General features: G+C 50.9%; 1 protein-coding gene across 3 annotated transcripts in view; it reads left to right on the top strand.

Annotated features, from left to right (window-relative positions):
• LOC121275851 (plectin-like) overlaps window positions 1-18,805 on the top strand; it is a 253,127-nt gene that overhangs the window by 16,921 nt on the left and 217,401 nt on the right. Inside the window, exon 1 of one of the 3 annotated variants that reach the window (XM_041183574.1) lies at window positions 879-909. The exons of 1 other annotated variant lie outside the window; for it this stretch is intronic. In XM_041183574.1, the coding sequence (XP_041039508.1) occupies window positions 894-909 (16 nt within the window). In that variant the 5' untranslated portion in view covers window positions 879-893. Of the gene's footprint in view, window positions 1-878; window positions 910-2,295; window positions 2,333-18,805 lie in introns of those variants that run through there. One more of the 3 variants, XM_041183576.1, reaches the window with a different exon arrangement.

Raw genomic sequence — 18,805 nt, forward strand, 5'->3', positions numbered from 1 at the left:
AGCTGCGTGTGTATGTCAGTGAGCTGCGTGTGTGTGTGTGTGTGTCGGTGAGCTGTGTGAGCGTGTGTGTGTGTGTGTGTGTTTGTGTCAGTGAGCTGCGTGTGCGTGTCAGTGAGCTGCCTGTGCGTGTCAGTGAGCTGTGAGTGTGTGTGCCAGTGAGCTGCATGTGTGTGTATGTGAGTGTGTGTGTGTGTCAGTGAGCTGTGTGTGTGTCAGTGAGCTGTTTGTGTATGTGAGCGTGTGTGTGTGTCAGTGAGCTGTGTGTGTGTGTGTGTCAGTGAGCTGTGTGTGTGTGTGTGTGTCAGTGAGCTGTGTGTGTGTGTGTGTCAGTGAGCTGTGTGTGTGTGTTTCAGTGAGGTGTGTGTGTGTGTGTCAGTGAGCTCTGTGTGTGTGTGAGTGTATGTGTATGTGTTAGTGAGCTCTTTGTGTGTGTGTGTGTGTCAGTGAGCTGTGTGTGTGTGTGTGTGTGTGTGTCGGTGGGTTGTACATTGCGTGTGTTGTAGCTAAGACACACTCCCCTATTCTTATCTCGGAGTTATTTGGGGAAAGGGTGCAGTGTGTGTAAGTGAGCCGGTTTTGGTACCAGGCTCTTGGTGTGTGTGATTACTGCACACTCCTGTCTCTGGGCTACTGCACAGGATTTTATGTCAATACACTGACAAGTTCTTGGATTTTGTTCTCATACGTGTGGACTTTAATCAGAGGGTATTTTTAACCTACCCCCTCACAGGGGACAAGGAGAGAATCCTGTGCATTGCAGCTTTCTGTTTTATTGAAACAGGAGCGGGGAGCTGAGGTGTCTCTCTGTCTCCGTCTCCGTCTTTCTCTCTAGCTTGCTGTCTCTCTCCCTCTCTCTCTTATCCTGCTTTCTTGACTCGCTGTGATCAGTTTGGATGAAGCTTTTACCCGGTAGGTGAATCACTGTTTGGTAATGACCTTGACACTGAGGCTATATTTTCCACATTTAAAATTGAGCCAGATGTCATCTGCTTTGAATTCTGGTTTGAATTTAGCGACAGAAACTAACTCTAGCTTCTCTTAAAATACTCCCTGTCCCCTCCTACCTCAGTTCGATTCCGGCCGGGCTTGGTTTCTGGCCAGGCAACTGTATATGTGTGTGTGTGTGGAAAGAATAGATTCTGTCCTCGGAGAAGTTGACACCTGTTGAAGAGGTTAATGCCTCCTGTGTATGACCCCGTATTTTAGAGTCAGAGGACAAGAAATTTAAAAAAAAACTAGGAGTGGAAGTAGGAAAATAAAGAGAATGAAATAGTGAGAGGGCAAAACAGGGAGAGGAGAGAGAGAGAGAAAAACAGGGAGAGGAGAGAGAGAGAAAAACAGGGAGAGGAGAGAGAGAGAAAAACAGGGAGAGGAGAGAGAGAGAAAAACAGGGAGAGGAAAGAGAGAAAAACAGGGAGAGGAGAGAGAGAAAAACAGGGAGAGGAGAGAGAAAAACAGAGAGAGAGAGATAGAGACAAACAGAGAGACAGAGAGAGAGACAGACAGAGACAGAGAGAGCAAAATAGGGAGAGGAGAGAGAGAGAAACAGGGAGAGGAGAGAGAGAGAGTAAAACGGAGAGAGAGAGAAAAACAGGGAGAGGAGAGAGAAAAACAGAGAGAGAGATAGAGACAAAGAGACAGAGAGAGGGAGACAGACAGAGAGAGGGAGACAGACAGAGAGAGGGAGACAGACAGAGAGAGGGAGACAGACAGAGAGATGGAGACAGACAGAGACAGAGAGAGAGATGGAGACAGAGAGAGAGACAGAGAGAGAGACAGAGACAGAGAGAGAGAGACAGAGAGAGATGGAGAGGAGGAGCGTTAACTGGGTCCGTTTCTCACTGGTTTAGAGTAATGGCCCTTTCTCCAGCTGAGGCTTGCGTTGTGTGGTATTTGTTTTAGGATTTGAAGCCAGCCAGTTCTCTTTCTCTGTCTCGCTCTCTGTCTCTGTCTCTGTCTCTCTCAGTAGAGTTAGTAGAGCGCTGCAAGCAGGGGCAGTTGGAAAGTGTCAGCACGAGTTGTTAGGGAGAGAGACAGAGAGAGTGTGAGAGGGTGGGTTGACCAGACCGAGTCGCTGCATTGCAGGAGGCTGCAGAGGGTAGGGCTGGATTATCAGTGAACTGATCTCCTCCCTCTCCGCTCCCTCCTCACTGTTTCGCTGGCTGAACATTGTTGTGTCTGCCTCTCTCCTTGGGTCTGGAGTGGAGACCCTCCCCCCTCCTCATGTCTCCCAATTCTACAAGCCCCCTCTTCCCCACCCTGGTGATAGTGGGACATGTAGTCACTCTGCTGGTTGTCTGGCACTGGAGGAAGAGGCTGAGGCAGAGATCAGGTAAGATACACACAACGGGACAGCTGGCTGCTGTTAGAGAGAGGGAGGGGGCACCCTGGCTGCTGAGGGGGGTGGGGGGCTGTGAGGGGTCCTCTCCCCACTCCTGCCGGCTTTGACAGAGTACAGGCTGCTTCGCTGCAGTAACTTTAACAGAGGAAATGAATGTTATGTGTGTGTATAACAATTCCATGACAACTCACTGCCTCCTGTCATTGACCTCCGCTTGCAGGGTTCTCCTTAAAAGGGCTATAATACTCTGTGGGGTCCTCCTTAAAAGGGCTATGTGTGGAGAGATGAGAGAGGCTGGGATTATTCTCCCCAGAGCAGAGGAGGTTGGGAGGAGGGGGGGAAGGAGACTTAATCGAGTTGTTCAAAATCATGAAGGATTTGGATGGAGTAAATAAGGAGAAGCTGTTTCGAGTGGCAGGAGGGTGGGTAACCAGAGGGACACAGATTGAGGAGAATCGGTATAAGAACCAGAGGGGGAATGAGGATTTCTTACACAGCGAGTTGTGGCCGTTAGAATCATCGATACAGCAGAGGTTAGACATTCCGACCTTGTTGTGCCTGCGTTTGACAAAACACAGGCCCATTTTCTGCCCCGTCCCAAAGCCTTGTAATTAACCCTTCAACAATTTATTCAGCTCCTGTTTAAAAGCTACCATTGAACCTGTTTTAACCAATCTTACAGACAGTGCATTCCAGATCCTAATTCACGGTGTAAATTGCTTTTAATCTTGTGTCACTTCTGGTTCTTCACCTTAATGTGAAAGGGGCAGTGGAAGCAGATTCAATAAAAAGTTTCAAAAGAGAATTGGATAAATAATTCAATGTGAGGTTAACGGAGTGAGGGGACAGAGCAGGGGTTGTGGGATCAATTGGATAGCTCTTTCTAAAAGCCAGCACAAGCATGATGGGCTGAATGGCCTCTTCCTGTGCTGCAGGATTGACTGATTGTGTAGCAGCTGGTGTTGCTCAGATTGTGTATTACATTCAAGGATGAAAAGAGAAGGTTACAGGATATGGTTCATCTCTGATTCAACACAATCTGTGGGGCCCACCAGAGAAATGTTCCTTGTTTCACTTTACTGGTAACTGTGATTTATCTTTCAACGTTCTGGGAATGAATTTAGTGACAGTCTCCATTTCAGTAGCTTTATTTATTCCATAATCTATTCCAAAGCTTTGTCAGTAGTAACAGTATAGAGAGACTGAGATATTCTCTGTACCTTTAAATACCAGCTACCCTGATTTGGGGTCTGTTTAACGCTCCCCTCTCCCTGCCTTTGCCTTGGAATGGGAGTTAAAGCCCTTCCGCCGGCACTGCTTCCTGATGCTGAATCCCCATAGGCCCAGACTCTGACCTTTCTTGGAGTGACTTTGCAGATATCCATGTAGAGAATCAATAACAGGATCTGGGCATGGGGCCCAACAACTAAGTAATAAAAACCTTCCAAACACTCAAAGCGAGGTAAACAACAGAATCCCGAGCTGGAGAGGAGGAATTGCCTGGGGCGCAGCACAACCTGCAGGTGTCTGCACAGGTGTACACTCCATTAAAGGCAGCGCTCCTTCCACAGCCGTCTGCTGCAAGGGTTTTACTGTGATACTGGCCTAGGACACCCACTCCAGGTGTCAGCCACGGTTTAGGGAGCAACAATTTCCCCTCTGAGGGGGATTATCAAGCAGCCAATACTTATAACTCAACCATCACTAATGCAGATTGGATAGGTCATTATCAAATTGTTCCCTGTGAGACCGTGCTGTGCGCAAATTGGTTGCTGTATTTTCTACACTTTGGGATGTCCCGAGGTTGTGAAAGGTGCTATATAAATGCAAGTGTTTCTTTTCAGTTACCGGAGGTTAGGAAATGTTTGTTGGGATTGGTCGCTGCTGAACCCCAGTATTGTGGATGGGAATGTCAAAGAATTGCAAATGTTACACCCTTGTTCAAGAAAGGGCGGAAGGTAAACACAGCCGCCCAGTTTAGCCTCGATGATGGAAAAGATTTTAGGGCCAATAATACCGAGCAAAATTCATCGTCGCTTCAAAGAAGTGGAGGCAGATAAATGAGAGCAAGCATGACACTGATAAAGGGACTTAGTAATTTGACTGATTTGATTGGATAATTTGATGAAGTGATAGGGTTGATGACGGGAATGTGGTTGGTGTTATCTTTATGGACTTTCTAAAGATGATAATTTACCACCGTAGAGACTTATTAGCAAAATGGGATTAAAGGGGCCAGAGCAGTGACTGAGGGACAGAGTGAGTGTTGGTGAGGATTGTTCTTCAGACTGAGGGAAAGTATACAGTGATGGCCCCCATGGCTTGGTATTAGGGCCACTGCTCTTCCAGTGTATATTAATAACCTGCACCTGGGTATAGTGGGAATAATTTATACATTTGCAGATGACACTAAACTTGGAAATGCTATCTTTGTTTATGGCAAGGCCAGCATTTATTGCCCATCCCTAGATGCCCTTGAGAAGGTGGTGGTGAGCTGCCTTCTCAAACCGCTGCAGTCCATGTGGTGTAGGTACACCCACAGTGCTGTTAGGGAGGGAGTTCCAGGATTTTGACCCAGAGACAGTGAAGGAACGGCGATATATTTCCAAGTCAGGATGGTGAGTGACTTGGAGGGGAACTCCCAGGTGGTGATGTTCCCATCTATCTGCTGCCATTGTCCTTCTAGATGGTAGTGGTCGTGGGTTTGGAAGGTGCTGTCTAAGGAGCCTTGGTGAATTGATGCAGTGCATCTTGTAGATGGTACACACACTGCTGTTACTGTGTGTCGGTGGTGGAGGGAGTGAATGTTTATGGATGTGGTGCCAATCAAGTGGACTGCTTTGTCCTGGATGGTGTCAGGCTTCTTGAGTGTTGTGGGAGCTGCACTCATCCAGGCAAGTGGGGAGTAATCCATCACACTCCTGACTTGTGCCTTGTAGATGGTGGACAGGCTTTGGGGAGTCAGGAGGTGAGTTACTCGCTGCAGGATTCCCAGCCTCTGAGCTGCTCTTGTAGCCACAGTATTTATATGGTTAGTCCAGTTCAGCTTCTGGTCAATGGTAACCCCCAGGATGTTAATAGTGGGGCATTCAGTGATGGTAATGCCATTGAATGTCAATGGGTGATGGTTAGATTCTCACTTGTTGGAGATGGTCATTGCCTGGCATTTGTGTGGTGTGAATGTTACTTGCCATAAGAACACAACATAAATAGGAGCAGGAGAAGACCATTCGGCCCATTGAGCCTGCATTGCCGTTCAATTCTATCATTGTTGACCTTGGGCTTCAACTCCATTTTCCCGACCGTTCCCCATATCCTTTAATTCCCTGAGAGACCAAAAATCTGTCTGTCCCAGCCTTAAATATATTCAACAATGGAGCATCCACAACCCTCTGGGGTAGAAAGTTCCAAAGATTCACAACCCTTTGAGTGAAGGAATTTCTCCTCATCTCTGAGACTGAGCCCCCGTGTTTTAGATTCCCCGACCAGTGGAAACAATCTCTCCGTGTCCACCCTATCAAACCCCTCAGAATTTAATAGGTTTCAACCAGATCTCCTCTCAATCTTCTAAACTCCAGAGAATGTAAACCCAATTTACTCAGCCTCTCATCATAGAACAGCCTCCTCATCCCAGGGACTAATCTAGTGAACCTTCGCTGTATCACCTCCAATCCAAGCATATCCTTTCTTAAATGAGGAGACCAAAACTGCACACAGTATTCCAGATGTCGCCTCACCAAAACCCTGTACGACTGCCACAAGACTTCTTTATTCCTGTACTCCAATCCCCGTGCAATAAAGGTTGACATGCCATTTGCTTTTCTAATTGCTTGCTATACCTCCATGCTAACTTTCTGTGTTTCTTGTATGAGCACACCCACGTCTGTTTGAACTTCAACATTTACAAGTTTCTCACCTTTTAAAAAATATTCTGCTTTTCTATTCTCATAACCAAAGGGAATAACTTCACACTTCCCCACATCAAACTCCATCTGCCATCTTGTTGCTCACTCACCTAACCTGTCTATATCTCTTTGCAGCCTCTCGGTATCCTCCCCACAGCTTACTTTCCCACCTTGCTTGGTATCATTAGCAAACCATGATACATTACTCTTTGTCTCTCCATCTAAGTCATTAATACAGATTGTAAATAGCTGAGGCCTCAGCACTGATCATTGCAGCACTACACCAGTCACTGCCTCTCAACTTGAAAAAGCCCTGTTTATGTCCACTTTCCACTCCCTATCTGTTAACTAATCCTCTATCCCGGCTAATATATTATCCCCAACTCCATGAGCCCCTGTCAGGGCAAGATATCGAATGCCTTTTGGAAATCCAGGTATACTACATCTACTGGTTCCCCTATGAGTTACATCCTCAAAAAACTCTAATAAATTTGTCAAACAAGATTTCCCTTTCGTAAAACTATGTTGACTTGTTCGAACCATACTATGATTTTCTAAGTACGTTGTTAAAACATCTTAATAATAGGTTCCAGGATTTTCCCAACAACTGATGCCAGGCAAACTGACCAGCACTTCCCCTTTTCCTCCCTTACTCCTTTCTTGAATAGCGGGATTACATTTGCTAACTTCCAATCTGCTGGAGCCCTTATAAAATCTAGAGAATTTTGAAAAATCATAGCCAGCAATTCCACTATCTCTGAAACGTTCTCTTTTAGAGCCCTGATATGGGACATCAGGTCCCGGAGATTTGTCGGAATCTACTCCCTTGGTTTCTCCAGGTACCTTTCCTCTTCTCATGTTAATTACCTGAATGTCCTCACTCTTTTTTTCCCAATTTGTCCAATGGACATATCTGGATCCGTCACTTCTTCATCACCCATAATAATTTCTCCGCCCTCGGTTTCTAAGGGACCACTTATCAAACTGCATTGAATATTGTAGGGACCTTGCAGAATGCGGGCACAGGCTGCTGAATACAGGCACAAACTGCTGCATACTGGCACAGGCTGCTGAATACTAACACAAATTGCGGAATACTGGCACAGACTGCTGAATACTGGCACATAGTGCTTCGGTGTTTAGTAAGCAACGAGAGGAGTTTGCAGGTGGTGCTGCTCACTGCCTTGGATATTGAAATGGAGTAAAATTTCAAAACCTGCTGACAATAGCAAACTTGGAATTGTGGCAAACAGTGAAGATAATACAGGACATAGATAAGCCAGCAGAATGAGCAGGCAAGTGGAGATGATGCATTTTGCCAGAAAGGATAGGGACAGACTTAACGTCACAGTTCTAAAGAGTGTGCAGGGACAGAAGGACCTGGGGGTTCATGTACATCAGTCTTTGAAGGTGTCAAGTCATATTCACAGAATCACACAGTGCAGAAGAGGCCCTTCGGCCCATTGAGCCTGCACCGACACCATGAGAAACATCTGACCTACCTACCTAATCTCATTTATCAGCACTTGGCCCATAGCCTTGAATGTTATGACATCCCAAGTGCCCATCCAGGTACTTTTTAAAGGATGTGAGGCAACCCACCTCCACCACCCTCCCAGGCAGCGCATTCCAGACCCTCACCACCCTCTGGGTAAAAAAGAACAAGATATTCAGAATGAAAAAGATATTCAGAGAAACTCTCTTCCTCAAAAGGTGGTGGAAGCAGAGCATTTGAATATTTTTAAGGCAGACGTACATAGATTCTTTACAAGCAAAGGGGTGAAGGTTATTGGAGTTTGGCGGAAGGTTATTTTAAGGCAGACGTAGATAGATTCTTGATAAGCAAAGGGGTAAAGGTTATCGGAGTTTGGCAGAAGGTTACAGTCAGATCAGCCATGATCTTATTGAAAGGTGGAGCAGGCTCGAGGGGCCGAGTGGCCTATCCTACTCCTAATTCATATGTTTGTATGTAATGAGCTGAATTTTGCCGTTGGTGAGCAGGGGGCGGGGCCTGCTCGCTGATGCGTGAAATGACGCGGGATGACGCTGGGTGGAACTCCCGACATTATCCCACCCCATTTAAATATTCAGGAAGGCAGGGGTGCAGCAAAATCAGCTGTGGGCCCGCCGACCTGTCAATGTCCAATTGAGGCCATTGACAGGATCATTGAAACAATTAAAGGACCTTAAGGTTGGTGGGTCGGCCAGGAGCCCCGGCGGCAACTGGAGAAAACATGAAACCTCATCCAGCGGCGGGACGAGGATTCATGCAGGGTTTAAAAAGTGTAATAAAGTTTTGGTGTAATTTATGAACATGTCCCACCTCATGTGACATTGTCACATGAGGGGTACATATTAAGGATTTTATTTTTCTATTTTTAACGTTTATACAGCTGTCGGCGATTTCCCTGAGGCAGCACTTAACCTCAGGGAGATGTGTGCACTCTGACATTTGGGGAATCCCACCCCCCCCCACCCTCCCCACCCCCCACTCCTCCCAGCCATCACAGGGAGCGCATAGCACTTCCCACTGGACGTCACACTGGACGGGCCTCAATTGGCCTGCCTACGTAAAATGGCGGCGAGGCCCGCTTCTCCGGCAGGGATCGGCTCCCTGCCCGTGTGCAGGGACAGAGGGATCTGGGGGTCTATATAGATCCATCTTTGAAGGTGTTAGGACATATTGAGAGAGAGGTTAACAAAGTGTACAGGATCGTGGGTTTCATTAATAGAGGCATTGAGTACAAAAGCAGGGAAGTTCTGCTGAATCTTTATAAAGCTCTGGTTAGGCCACAACTAGAGTCTTTTGTCCAGTTCTGGTCACCACACTTTAGGAAGGATGTGAGGGTCCCTGAGAGGGTGAGAGAGGATTTACCAGAATGATCCCAGGGATAAGGGATTTTAGTTACAAGGTGAGGTTGGAGAAGCTGGGGTTGTTCTCCCTGGAGTGAAGGAGATTAAGGGGGGATTTGATAGGGCTGTACAAGATGATAAAAACAAAAAAACTGCGGATGCTGGAAATCCAAAACAAAAACAGAATTACCTGGAAAAACTCAGCAGGTCTGGCAGCATCGGCGGAGAAGAAAAGAGTTGACGTTTCGAGTCCTCATGACCCTTCGACAGAACTTGAGTTCGAGTCCAGGAAAGAGCTGAAATATAAGCTGGTTTAAGGTGTGTGTGTGGGGGGCGGAGAGATAGAGAGACAGAGAGGTGGAGGGGGTTGGTGTGGTTGTAGGGACAAACAAGCAGTGATTGAAGCAGATCATCAAAAGATGTCAACGACAATAGTACAATAGAACACATAGATGATGACAGGTTTAGGTAAGGGAGACAAGGAAAAACTGTTCTCTTTGGCTAATGGTGCAAGGACTAAGGGACACAGATTTAATATTTTGGGAAGAGATAGAGGAGGATGTGAGGAAGAACGTTTTTACGCAGTGAGTGGTGATGATCTGGAACTCGCTGCCCACGAGGGTGGTGGAAGTGGAGACGATGAATGATTTCAAAAGGAAAGTGGATTCTCACTTGAGGGAAATAAACTTACATGGATATAGGGATAGAACAGGGGAATAGGACTGAATAACTTTACAGAGAGCCAGCATAGACTCAATGGCTGAATGGCCTCAGCCATGTAAGATGTAAGATTCTATGGTTGGTGATTCATTCATTCTTTGTGGTAAGTTGCAGATTGATTCTGGAACTTGCTGATAAGTTTTATAAATCTGGAGACAGGAATGTGACTCATTAACTCCACAGGAAGGAGCTATTGGTCAGAATGTATTTACTGCAGATGCTGTTCTTTCTTAAAGTGGGAATGTCACCTACTGGAACCCTGTTCATTGAGGAATGTCCGGATTGGGAGTCCTGTCAGTCAGCGGAGGGGCAGATGGTGTTAGTGACTGACAGGTAGTGGTGGGCCAGGGTGAAGGGTTGAAGGACAGTGGGAGTAGGAGTGTGGGAATAAGGGTCATAGGGATGGGGAGTGGGGTATGTTGATGGATCAGCGTGTTTTTTGTAGGACTGGGGAGAGGGTGTGTTGGGAAGAGAGGGGGTGAGAGAAGAAGTGGGGCGAATGTGTGGGGAAACATGAGCAATAAAATGACAAAGTGGGAATTTTGTGCTGTATTTGGGGGAGGGGGAGTTGAGGGGTATTTGGGAGGAGTCATTGGGGTGAGTCTGTCACTATGAATTTTGTGCTGTATTTGGGGGAGGGGGAGTTGTGGGGTATTTGGGAGGAGTCATTGGGGTGAGTCTGTCACTATGAATTTTGTGCTGTATTTGGGGGAGGGGGAGGAGTCATGGGGTACGTCTGTCACTATGACTTTATATCTGATCTGGGACATGACCTCGTGTCTTCTTCAGCTGCCATGATTGATCCTCCCCCTGCCCCCCTTCAATCTCTCCCCTTCCCTTTGTGCCTTCCCCCTCTCCTTCCTCTCTCCCTCACTGCCCCACCACCCTACCCCGCTCCCCCTACTTCATCTCCCCTTCCTCCCATGTCCCCCCTCTTCCTACACTCCCTCTCTGCCTCCCAAATCCCCTCCTTGTCATCCACCCGTCACCCCCTTCGTTCCAGGTCCCTCTCCCCATCACCCATCCCTCCTCTCCCACTCCCATTCCCCTCACTCTCTCTCTCCCCACAACTCCACCCCCATCCCCTATTCCCCATCCCCCTCCGTCTCTCCTCTCTCCCTCCCTCCCCTTCCTACTGCCAGCCCTCGTTCCTCTCTCCCTCTCGCCTTCCCCGCTCCCTCCCTATCTCCTCTCTCCCTACCTCCCCTCTACAACCTCTCCCTCTCTCCTCCCTCCCTCATAACCCTCCCTTTCTCCTCCCTCCCTTCTCCCATACCATTGCCCTCTCTCTCACCCCCTCCCTCAGCCCCTCCCCTCCCTCCTCCTCCTTACAGATATCAGATTCTGACGACATATTTGGAGTAAAGACAACTCCAGCCTCCTACCAGACAATGGAGCCCAGGTCACTGCAGTTCCCACTCTCCATTCTCGCTCCACCATTCCCACTCACCATTCCTGCTCCGCCATTCCCGCTCCGCCATTCCTGCACCGCCATTCCCACTCTCCATTCCCGCACCGCCATTCCCACTCTCCATTCCCGCACTGCTTTTCCCGCACCGCCATTCCCACTCACCATTCCTGCACCGCCATTCCCACTCTCCATTCCCGCTCCACCATTCCCACTCACCATTCCTGCACCGCCATTCCCACTCACCATTCTCGCTCCACCATTCCCACTCACCATTCCTGCACCGCCATTCCCACTCACCATTCCCGCTCCACCATTCCCACTCACCATTCCCGCACCGCCATTCCCACTCACCATTCTCGCTCCACCATTCCCACTCACCATTCTCGCTCCACCATTCCCACTCACCATTCCTGCACCGCCATTCCCACTCACCATTCCCGCTCCACCATTCCCACTCACCATTCCTGCACCGCCATTCCCACTCACCATTCCCGCTCCACCATTCCCGCTCCACCATTCCCACTCACCATTCTCGCTCCACCATTCCCACTCACCATTCCTGCACCGCCATTCCCACTCACCATTCCCGCTCCACCATTCCCACTCACCATTCCCGCACTGCTTTTCCCGCACCGCCATTCCCACTCACCATTCCTGCACCGCCATTCCCACTCACCATTCCCGCTCCACCATTCCCACTCACCATTCCCGCACTGCTTTTCCCGCTCCACCATTCCCACTCACCATTCCCGCTCCACCATTCCCACTCACCATTCCTGCACCGCCATTCCCACTCTCCATTCCCGCACCGCCATTCCCACTCTCCATTCCCGCACTGCTTTTCCCGCACCGCCATTCCCACTCACCATTCCTGCACCGCCATTCCCACTCACCATTCTCGCTCCACCATTCCCACTCACCATTCCCGCTCCACCATTCCCACTCACCATTCCTGCTCCACCATTCCCGCTCCACCATTCCCACTCACCATTCTCGCTCCACCATTCCCACTCACCATTCCTGCACCGCCATTCCCACTCACCATTCCCGCACCGCCATTCCCACTCACCATTCCCGCTCCACCATTCCCACTCACCATTCCTGCACCGCCATTCCCACTCACCATTCCCGCTCCACCATTCCCGCTCCACCATTCCCACTCACCATTCTCGCTCCACCATTCCCACTCACCATTCTCGCTCCACCATTCCCACTCACCATTCCTGCACCGCCATTCCCACTCACCATTCTCGCTCCACCATTCCCACTCACCATTCCTGCACCGCCATTCCCACTCACCATTCCTGCACCGCCATTCCCACTCACCATTCCCGCTCCACCATTCCCACTCACCATTCCCGCACTGCTTTTCCCGCACCGCCATTCCCACTCACCATTCCCGCTCCACCATTCCCACTCACCATTCCTGCACCGCCATTCCCACTCACCATTCCCGCTCCACCATTCCCGCTCCACCATTCCCACTCACCATTCTCGCTCCACCATTCCCACTCACCATTCTCGCTCCACCATTCCCACTCACCATTCCTGCACCGCCATTCCCACTCACCATTCTCGCTCCACCATTCCCACTCACCATTCCTGCACCGCCATTCCCACTCACCATTCCTGCACCGCCATTCCCACTCACCATTCTCGCTCCACCATTCCCACTCACCATTCCTGCACCGCCATTCCCACTCACCATTCTCGCTCCACCATTCCCACTCACCATTCCTGCACCGCCATTCCCACTCACCATTCCTGCACCGCCATTCCCACTCACCATTCCCGCTCCACCATTCCCACTCACCATTCCCGCACTGCTTTTCCCGCACCGCCATTCCCACTCACCATTCCCGCTCCACCATTCCCACTCACCATTCCTGCACCGCCATTCCCACTCACCATTCCCGCTCCACCATTCCCGCTCCACCATTCCCACTCACCATTCTCGCTCCACCATTCCCACTCACCATTCTCGCTCCACCATTCCCACTCACCATTCCTGCACCGCCATTCCCACTCACCATTCCCGCTCCACCATTCCCGCTCCACCATTCCCACTCACCATTCTCGCTCCACCATTCCCACTCACCATTCCCGCTCCACCATTCCCACTCACCATTCCCGCACTGCTTTTCCCGCACCGCCATTCCCACTCACCATTCCCGCTCCACCATTCCCACTCACCATTCCTGCACCGCCATTCCCACTCACCATTCTCGCTCCACCATTCCCACTCACCATTCCTGCACCGCCATTCCCACTCTCCATTCCCGCTCCACCATTCCCACTCACCATTCCCGCTCCACCATTCCCACTCACCATTCCCGCACTGCTTTTCCCGCACCGCCATTCCCACTCACCATTCCCGCTCCACCATTCCCACTCACCATTCCTGCACCGCCATTCCCACTCACCATTCTCGCTCCACCATTCCCACTCACCATTCCCGCACTGCTTTTCCCGCACCGCCATTCCCACTCACCATTCCCGCTCCACCATTCCCACTCACCATTCCTGCTCCGCCATTCCCGCTCCGCCATTCCTGCACCGCCATTCCCACTCACCATTCCCGCATCGCCATTCCCACTCTCCATTCCCGCACTGCTTTTCCCGCACCGCCATTCCCACTCACCATTCCCGCTCCACCATTCCCACTCTCCATTCCCGCACTGCTTTTCCCGCACCGCCATTCCCACTCACCATTCCCGCTCCACCATTCCCACTCACCATTCCTGCACCGCCATTCCCACTCACCATTCCCGCTCCGCCATTCCCACTCACCATTCCCGCACCGCCATTCCCACTCACCATTCCCGCTCCGCCATTCCCGCTCCGCCATTCCCGCTCCACCATTCCCGCTGCACCATTCCCACTCACCATTCCCGCTCAGCCATTCCCGCTCCGCCATTCCCGCTCCACCATTCCCGCTCCACCATTCCTGCTCCGCCATTCCTGCACCGCCATTCCCGCTCTGCCATTCCCGCACTGCTTTTCCCGCACCGCCATTCCCACTCACCATTCCCGCTCCGCCATTCCCACTCTCCATTCCCGCACTGCTTTTCCCGCACCGCCATTCCCACTCATCATTCCCGCTCCGCCATTCCCACTCTCCATTCCCGCACTGCTTTTCCCGCACCGCCATTCCCACTCACCATTCCCACTCACCATTCCCACACCGCCATTCCCACTCACCATTCCTGCTCAGCCATTCCCGCTCCACCATTCCCGCTCCACCATTCCCACTCACCATTCCCACTCACCATTCCCACTCACCATTCCCACTCACCATTCCTGCACCGCCATTCCTGCACCGCCATTCCTGCACCGCCATTCCCGCTCCACCATTCCCGCTCCACCATTCCCGCTCCACCATTCCCGCTCCACCATTCCCGCTCCACCATTCCCACTCACCATTCCCACTCACCATTCCTGCACCGCCATTCCTGCACCGCCATTCCTGCACCGCCATTCCTGCTCCGCCATTCCTGCTCCGCCATTCCTGCTCCGCCATTCCTGCACCGCCATTCCCGCTCCACCATTCCCGCTCCACCATTCCCTCACTGCCATTCCCATTCAGCCATTCCGGCCATTCCGCCATTCCGGCTCCGCCATTCCCACACCGCCGTTTCCGCTCTGACATTCCCGCTCCGCAATTCCCACTCTGCCATTCCCGCTTTGCCATTCCCGCTTTGCCATTCCCGCTCTGCCATTCCCGCTCAGCAATTCCCATTCAGACATTACGGCCATTGTGCCATTCCCGCTCCACCATTCCCGCTCAGCAATTCCCACTCAGCCATTCTTTGTTCCGGAGAAACTCTGGTTTTGCGCTGAATGAGTTAAGTAATGTTTGATTGAAATGTGAAGTTCCCCTTTTATTTGATAGATTGTAACTGTCACCATGGGGTGGAATGGGTGCAGGTGGTATGTGTGTGTATATGGTGCGTGTGGTATGTGTGTGTATATGGTGCGTGTGGTATGTGTGTGTATATGGTGCGTGTGGTATGTGTGTGTATATGGTGTGTGTGGTATGTGTGTATATGGTGTGTGTGTGTATATGGTGTGTGTATATGGTGTGTGTGGTATGTGTGTGTATATGGTGCGTGTGTTATGTGTGTGTATATGGTGCGTGTGGTATGTGTGTGTATATGGTGCGTGTGGTATGTGTGTGTATATGGTGCGTGTGCTATGTGTGTGTTTGTGGTGCGTGTGGTATGTGTGTGTATATGGTGCGTGTGGTATGTGTGTGTATATGGTGCGTGTGGTATGTGTGTGTTTGTGGTGCGTGTGGTATGTGTGTGTATATGGTGCGTGTGGTATGTGTGTGTTTGTGGTGCGTGTGGTATGTGTGTGTATATGGTGCGTGTGGTATGTGTGTGTATATGATGCGTGTGGTATGTGTGTGTATATGGTGTGTTTGGTATGTGTGTGTATATGGTGCGTGTGGTATGTGTGTGTATATGGTGCATGTGGTATGTGTGTGTATATGGTGCGTGTGGTATGTGTGTGTATATGGTGCGTGTGGTATGTGTGTGTTTGTGGTGCGTGTGGTATGTGTGTGTATATGGTGCGTGTGGTATGTGTGTGTATATGGTGCGTGTGGTATGTGTGTGTTTGTGGTGCGTGTGGTATGTGTGTGTATATGGTGCGTGTGGTATGTGTGTGTTTGTGGTGCGTGTGGTATGTGTGTGTATATGGTGTGTGTGGTATGTGTGTGTATATGGTGCGTGTGGTATGTGTGTGTATATGGTGAGTGTGGTATGTGTGTGTTTGTGGTGTGTGTGGTATGTGTGTGTATATGGTGCGTGTGGTATGTGTGTGTATATGGTGCGTGTGGTATGTGTGTGTTTGTGGTGCGTGTGGTATGTGTGTGTATATGGTGCGTGTGGTATGAGTGTGTTTGTGGTGCGTGTGGTATGTGTGTGTATATGGTGCGTGTGGTATGTGTGTGTTTGTGGTGCGTGTGGTATGTGTGTGTTTGTGGTGCGTGTGGTATGTGTGTGTATATGGTGCGTGTGGTATGTGTGTGTATATGGTGCATGTGGTATGTGTGTGTATATGGTGCATGTGGTATGTGTGTGTATATGGTGCGTGTGGTATGTGTGTGTTTGTGGTGCGTGTGGTATGTGTGTGTATATGGTGCGTGTGGTATGTGTGTGTTTGTGGTGCGTGTGGTATGTGTGTGTATATGGTGTGTGTATATGGTGCGTGTGGTATGTGTGTGTATATGGTGTGTGTATATGGTGCGTGTGGTATGTGTGTGTATATGGTGTGTGTATATGGTGCGTGTGGTATGTGTGTGTGTATGGTGTGTGTATATGGTGCGTGTGGTATGTGTGTGTATATGGTGCGTGTGGTATGTGTGTGTATATGTTGTGTGTGGTACATGTGTGTATATGGTGTGTGTGGTACATGTGTGTATATGGTGCGTGTGGTATGTGTGTGTATATGGTGCGTGTGGTATGTGTGTGTATATGGTGTGTGTATATGGTGCATGTGGTATGTGTGTGTATATGGTGTGTGTATATGGTGCGTGTGGTATGTGTGTGTATATGGTGTGTGTATATGGTGCGTGTGGTATGTGTGTGTATATGGTGTGTGTGGTACATGTGTGTATATGGTGCGTGTGGTATGTGTGTGTATGTGCTGTGTGTGTGCTGTGTATGTATGTGCGTGTGGTATGTGTATGACCATAAGACGTAATAGCAGAAGTAGGCCATTCGGCCCATCGAGTTTGTTCTGCCATTCAATGAGATCATGGCTGCTCTGACAATCCCCTCAGCTGCACTTTCCTGCCTTTTCTCCATAGCCCTTGGGGGAGAATTTTCTGAATGTCGGACGGGCCGGTTGGAAGTGGGCACGGAGCTGATTGCTCCTGTGGCTGGCTGCACGCCGCCATTTTATGTGGACGAGCCAGCTAAGGCCTGCCCAGCGTGACACACGGCCGATAGCGCTCAGCACTCCCTGTATGGGCGAGGGGAGGAGGGAGAGTCAGCACCAGCATCTTTCACACATGCGGAGTGTCCTCAGGGAGATTAAATTCATCTTGAAATTTCTTAATAAAGAAAGATAAAAATGATTTACACGTGTCTCCTCATGCAGTGTCATGTGACAGTGTCACATGGGCTGGGACATGTTTGTCAATTTATCCAAATTTATTTATTGATTTTATTAAACCTTCAGGAAACCCCATTCCGCCCGTGAAGGTCACTTGGATCTTGACCTGCCGCCCACCGTAAGGTTGGATGGGCAGCGCCGTTAATGAACTAAATTACTCCCCTAATGGCCTTAACAGCCCTTTGACAGTCCGGCAGGCCCACAGCCACCTCCAGCATCACCTACCGAAAAAGAGATCGAAATGATGCGCAGTGGTCTCGGGTCGCATGCCCAACATCACCGTGCATCACCTTACGCATCAGCATGCGGGACCCACCCCCACACACCCCACACACCCCCACACACCCCACACACCCCCACACACCCCACACACCCCACACACCCTCACACACCCCACACACCCTCACACCCCACACACCCCCACACACCCCCACACACGCTCACACACCCTCACACACCCCCACACACCCCCACACACCCCCACACACCCTCACACACCCTCACACACCCTCACACACCCCACACACCCACCCCACACACCCCACACACCCCACACACCCTCACACTCCCCCACACACCCCACACACCCTCACACTCCCCCACACACCCCACACACCCCACACACCCTCACAAACCCCCACACACCCTCACACACCCCCTCACACACCCACACACCCCCACACACCCCCACACACCCCCACACACCCCCACACACCCTCACACACCCCACACACCCCACACACCCACCCCACACACCCCACACACCCCACACACCCTCACACACCCCCACACACCCTCACACCCTCACACACCCTCACACACTCCACACACCCCCACACACCCCCACACACCCCCACACACACACACACACCTCCACACACCTCCACACACCTCCACACACCTCCACACACCTCCACACACCTCCACACACCTCCACACACCCCCACACACCCCCACACACCTCCACACACCCACACACACCCACACACATCCCCACACACCCCACACACCCCCACACACCCCCTCACACCCTCACACCCCCACACACCCCCACACACCCCACACACCCCCACACACCCCCTCACACCCTCACACCCCCATACGCCCCCACACCCCCACACACCCCCACACACACCCTCACACACCCTCACACACCCTCACACACCCCCACACACCCCCACACACTCCCACACACCCTCACACCCTCACACACCCCCACACACCCCACACACCCCCACACACCCTCACACCCTCACACAGCCTCACACCCCCACACACCCCCACACACCCCACACACCCCCACGCACCCCACACACCCCCACACACCCTCACACACCCCACACACCCCCACACACCCTCACACATCCCCACACACCCTCACACACCCCCACACACCCCACTCACCCCCACACACCCCCACACACCCCCACACACCCTCACAGTACCCCACAC

The sequence above is a fragment of the Carcharodon carcharias genome, chromosome 3 (assembly GCF_017639515.1).
Source record: "Carcharodon carcharias isolate sCarCar2 chromosome 3, sCarCar2.pri, whole genome shotgun sequence".
Lineage (NCBI taxonomy): Eukaryota > Metazoa > Chordata > Chondrichthyes > Lamniformes > Lamnidae > Carcharodon > Carcharodon carcharias.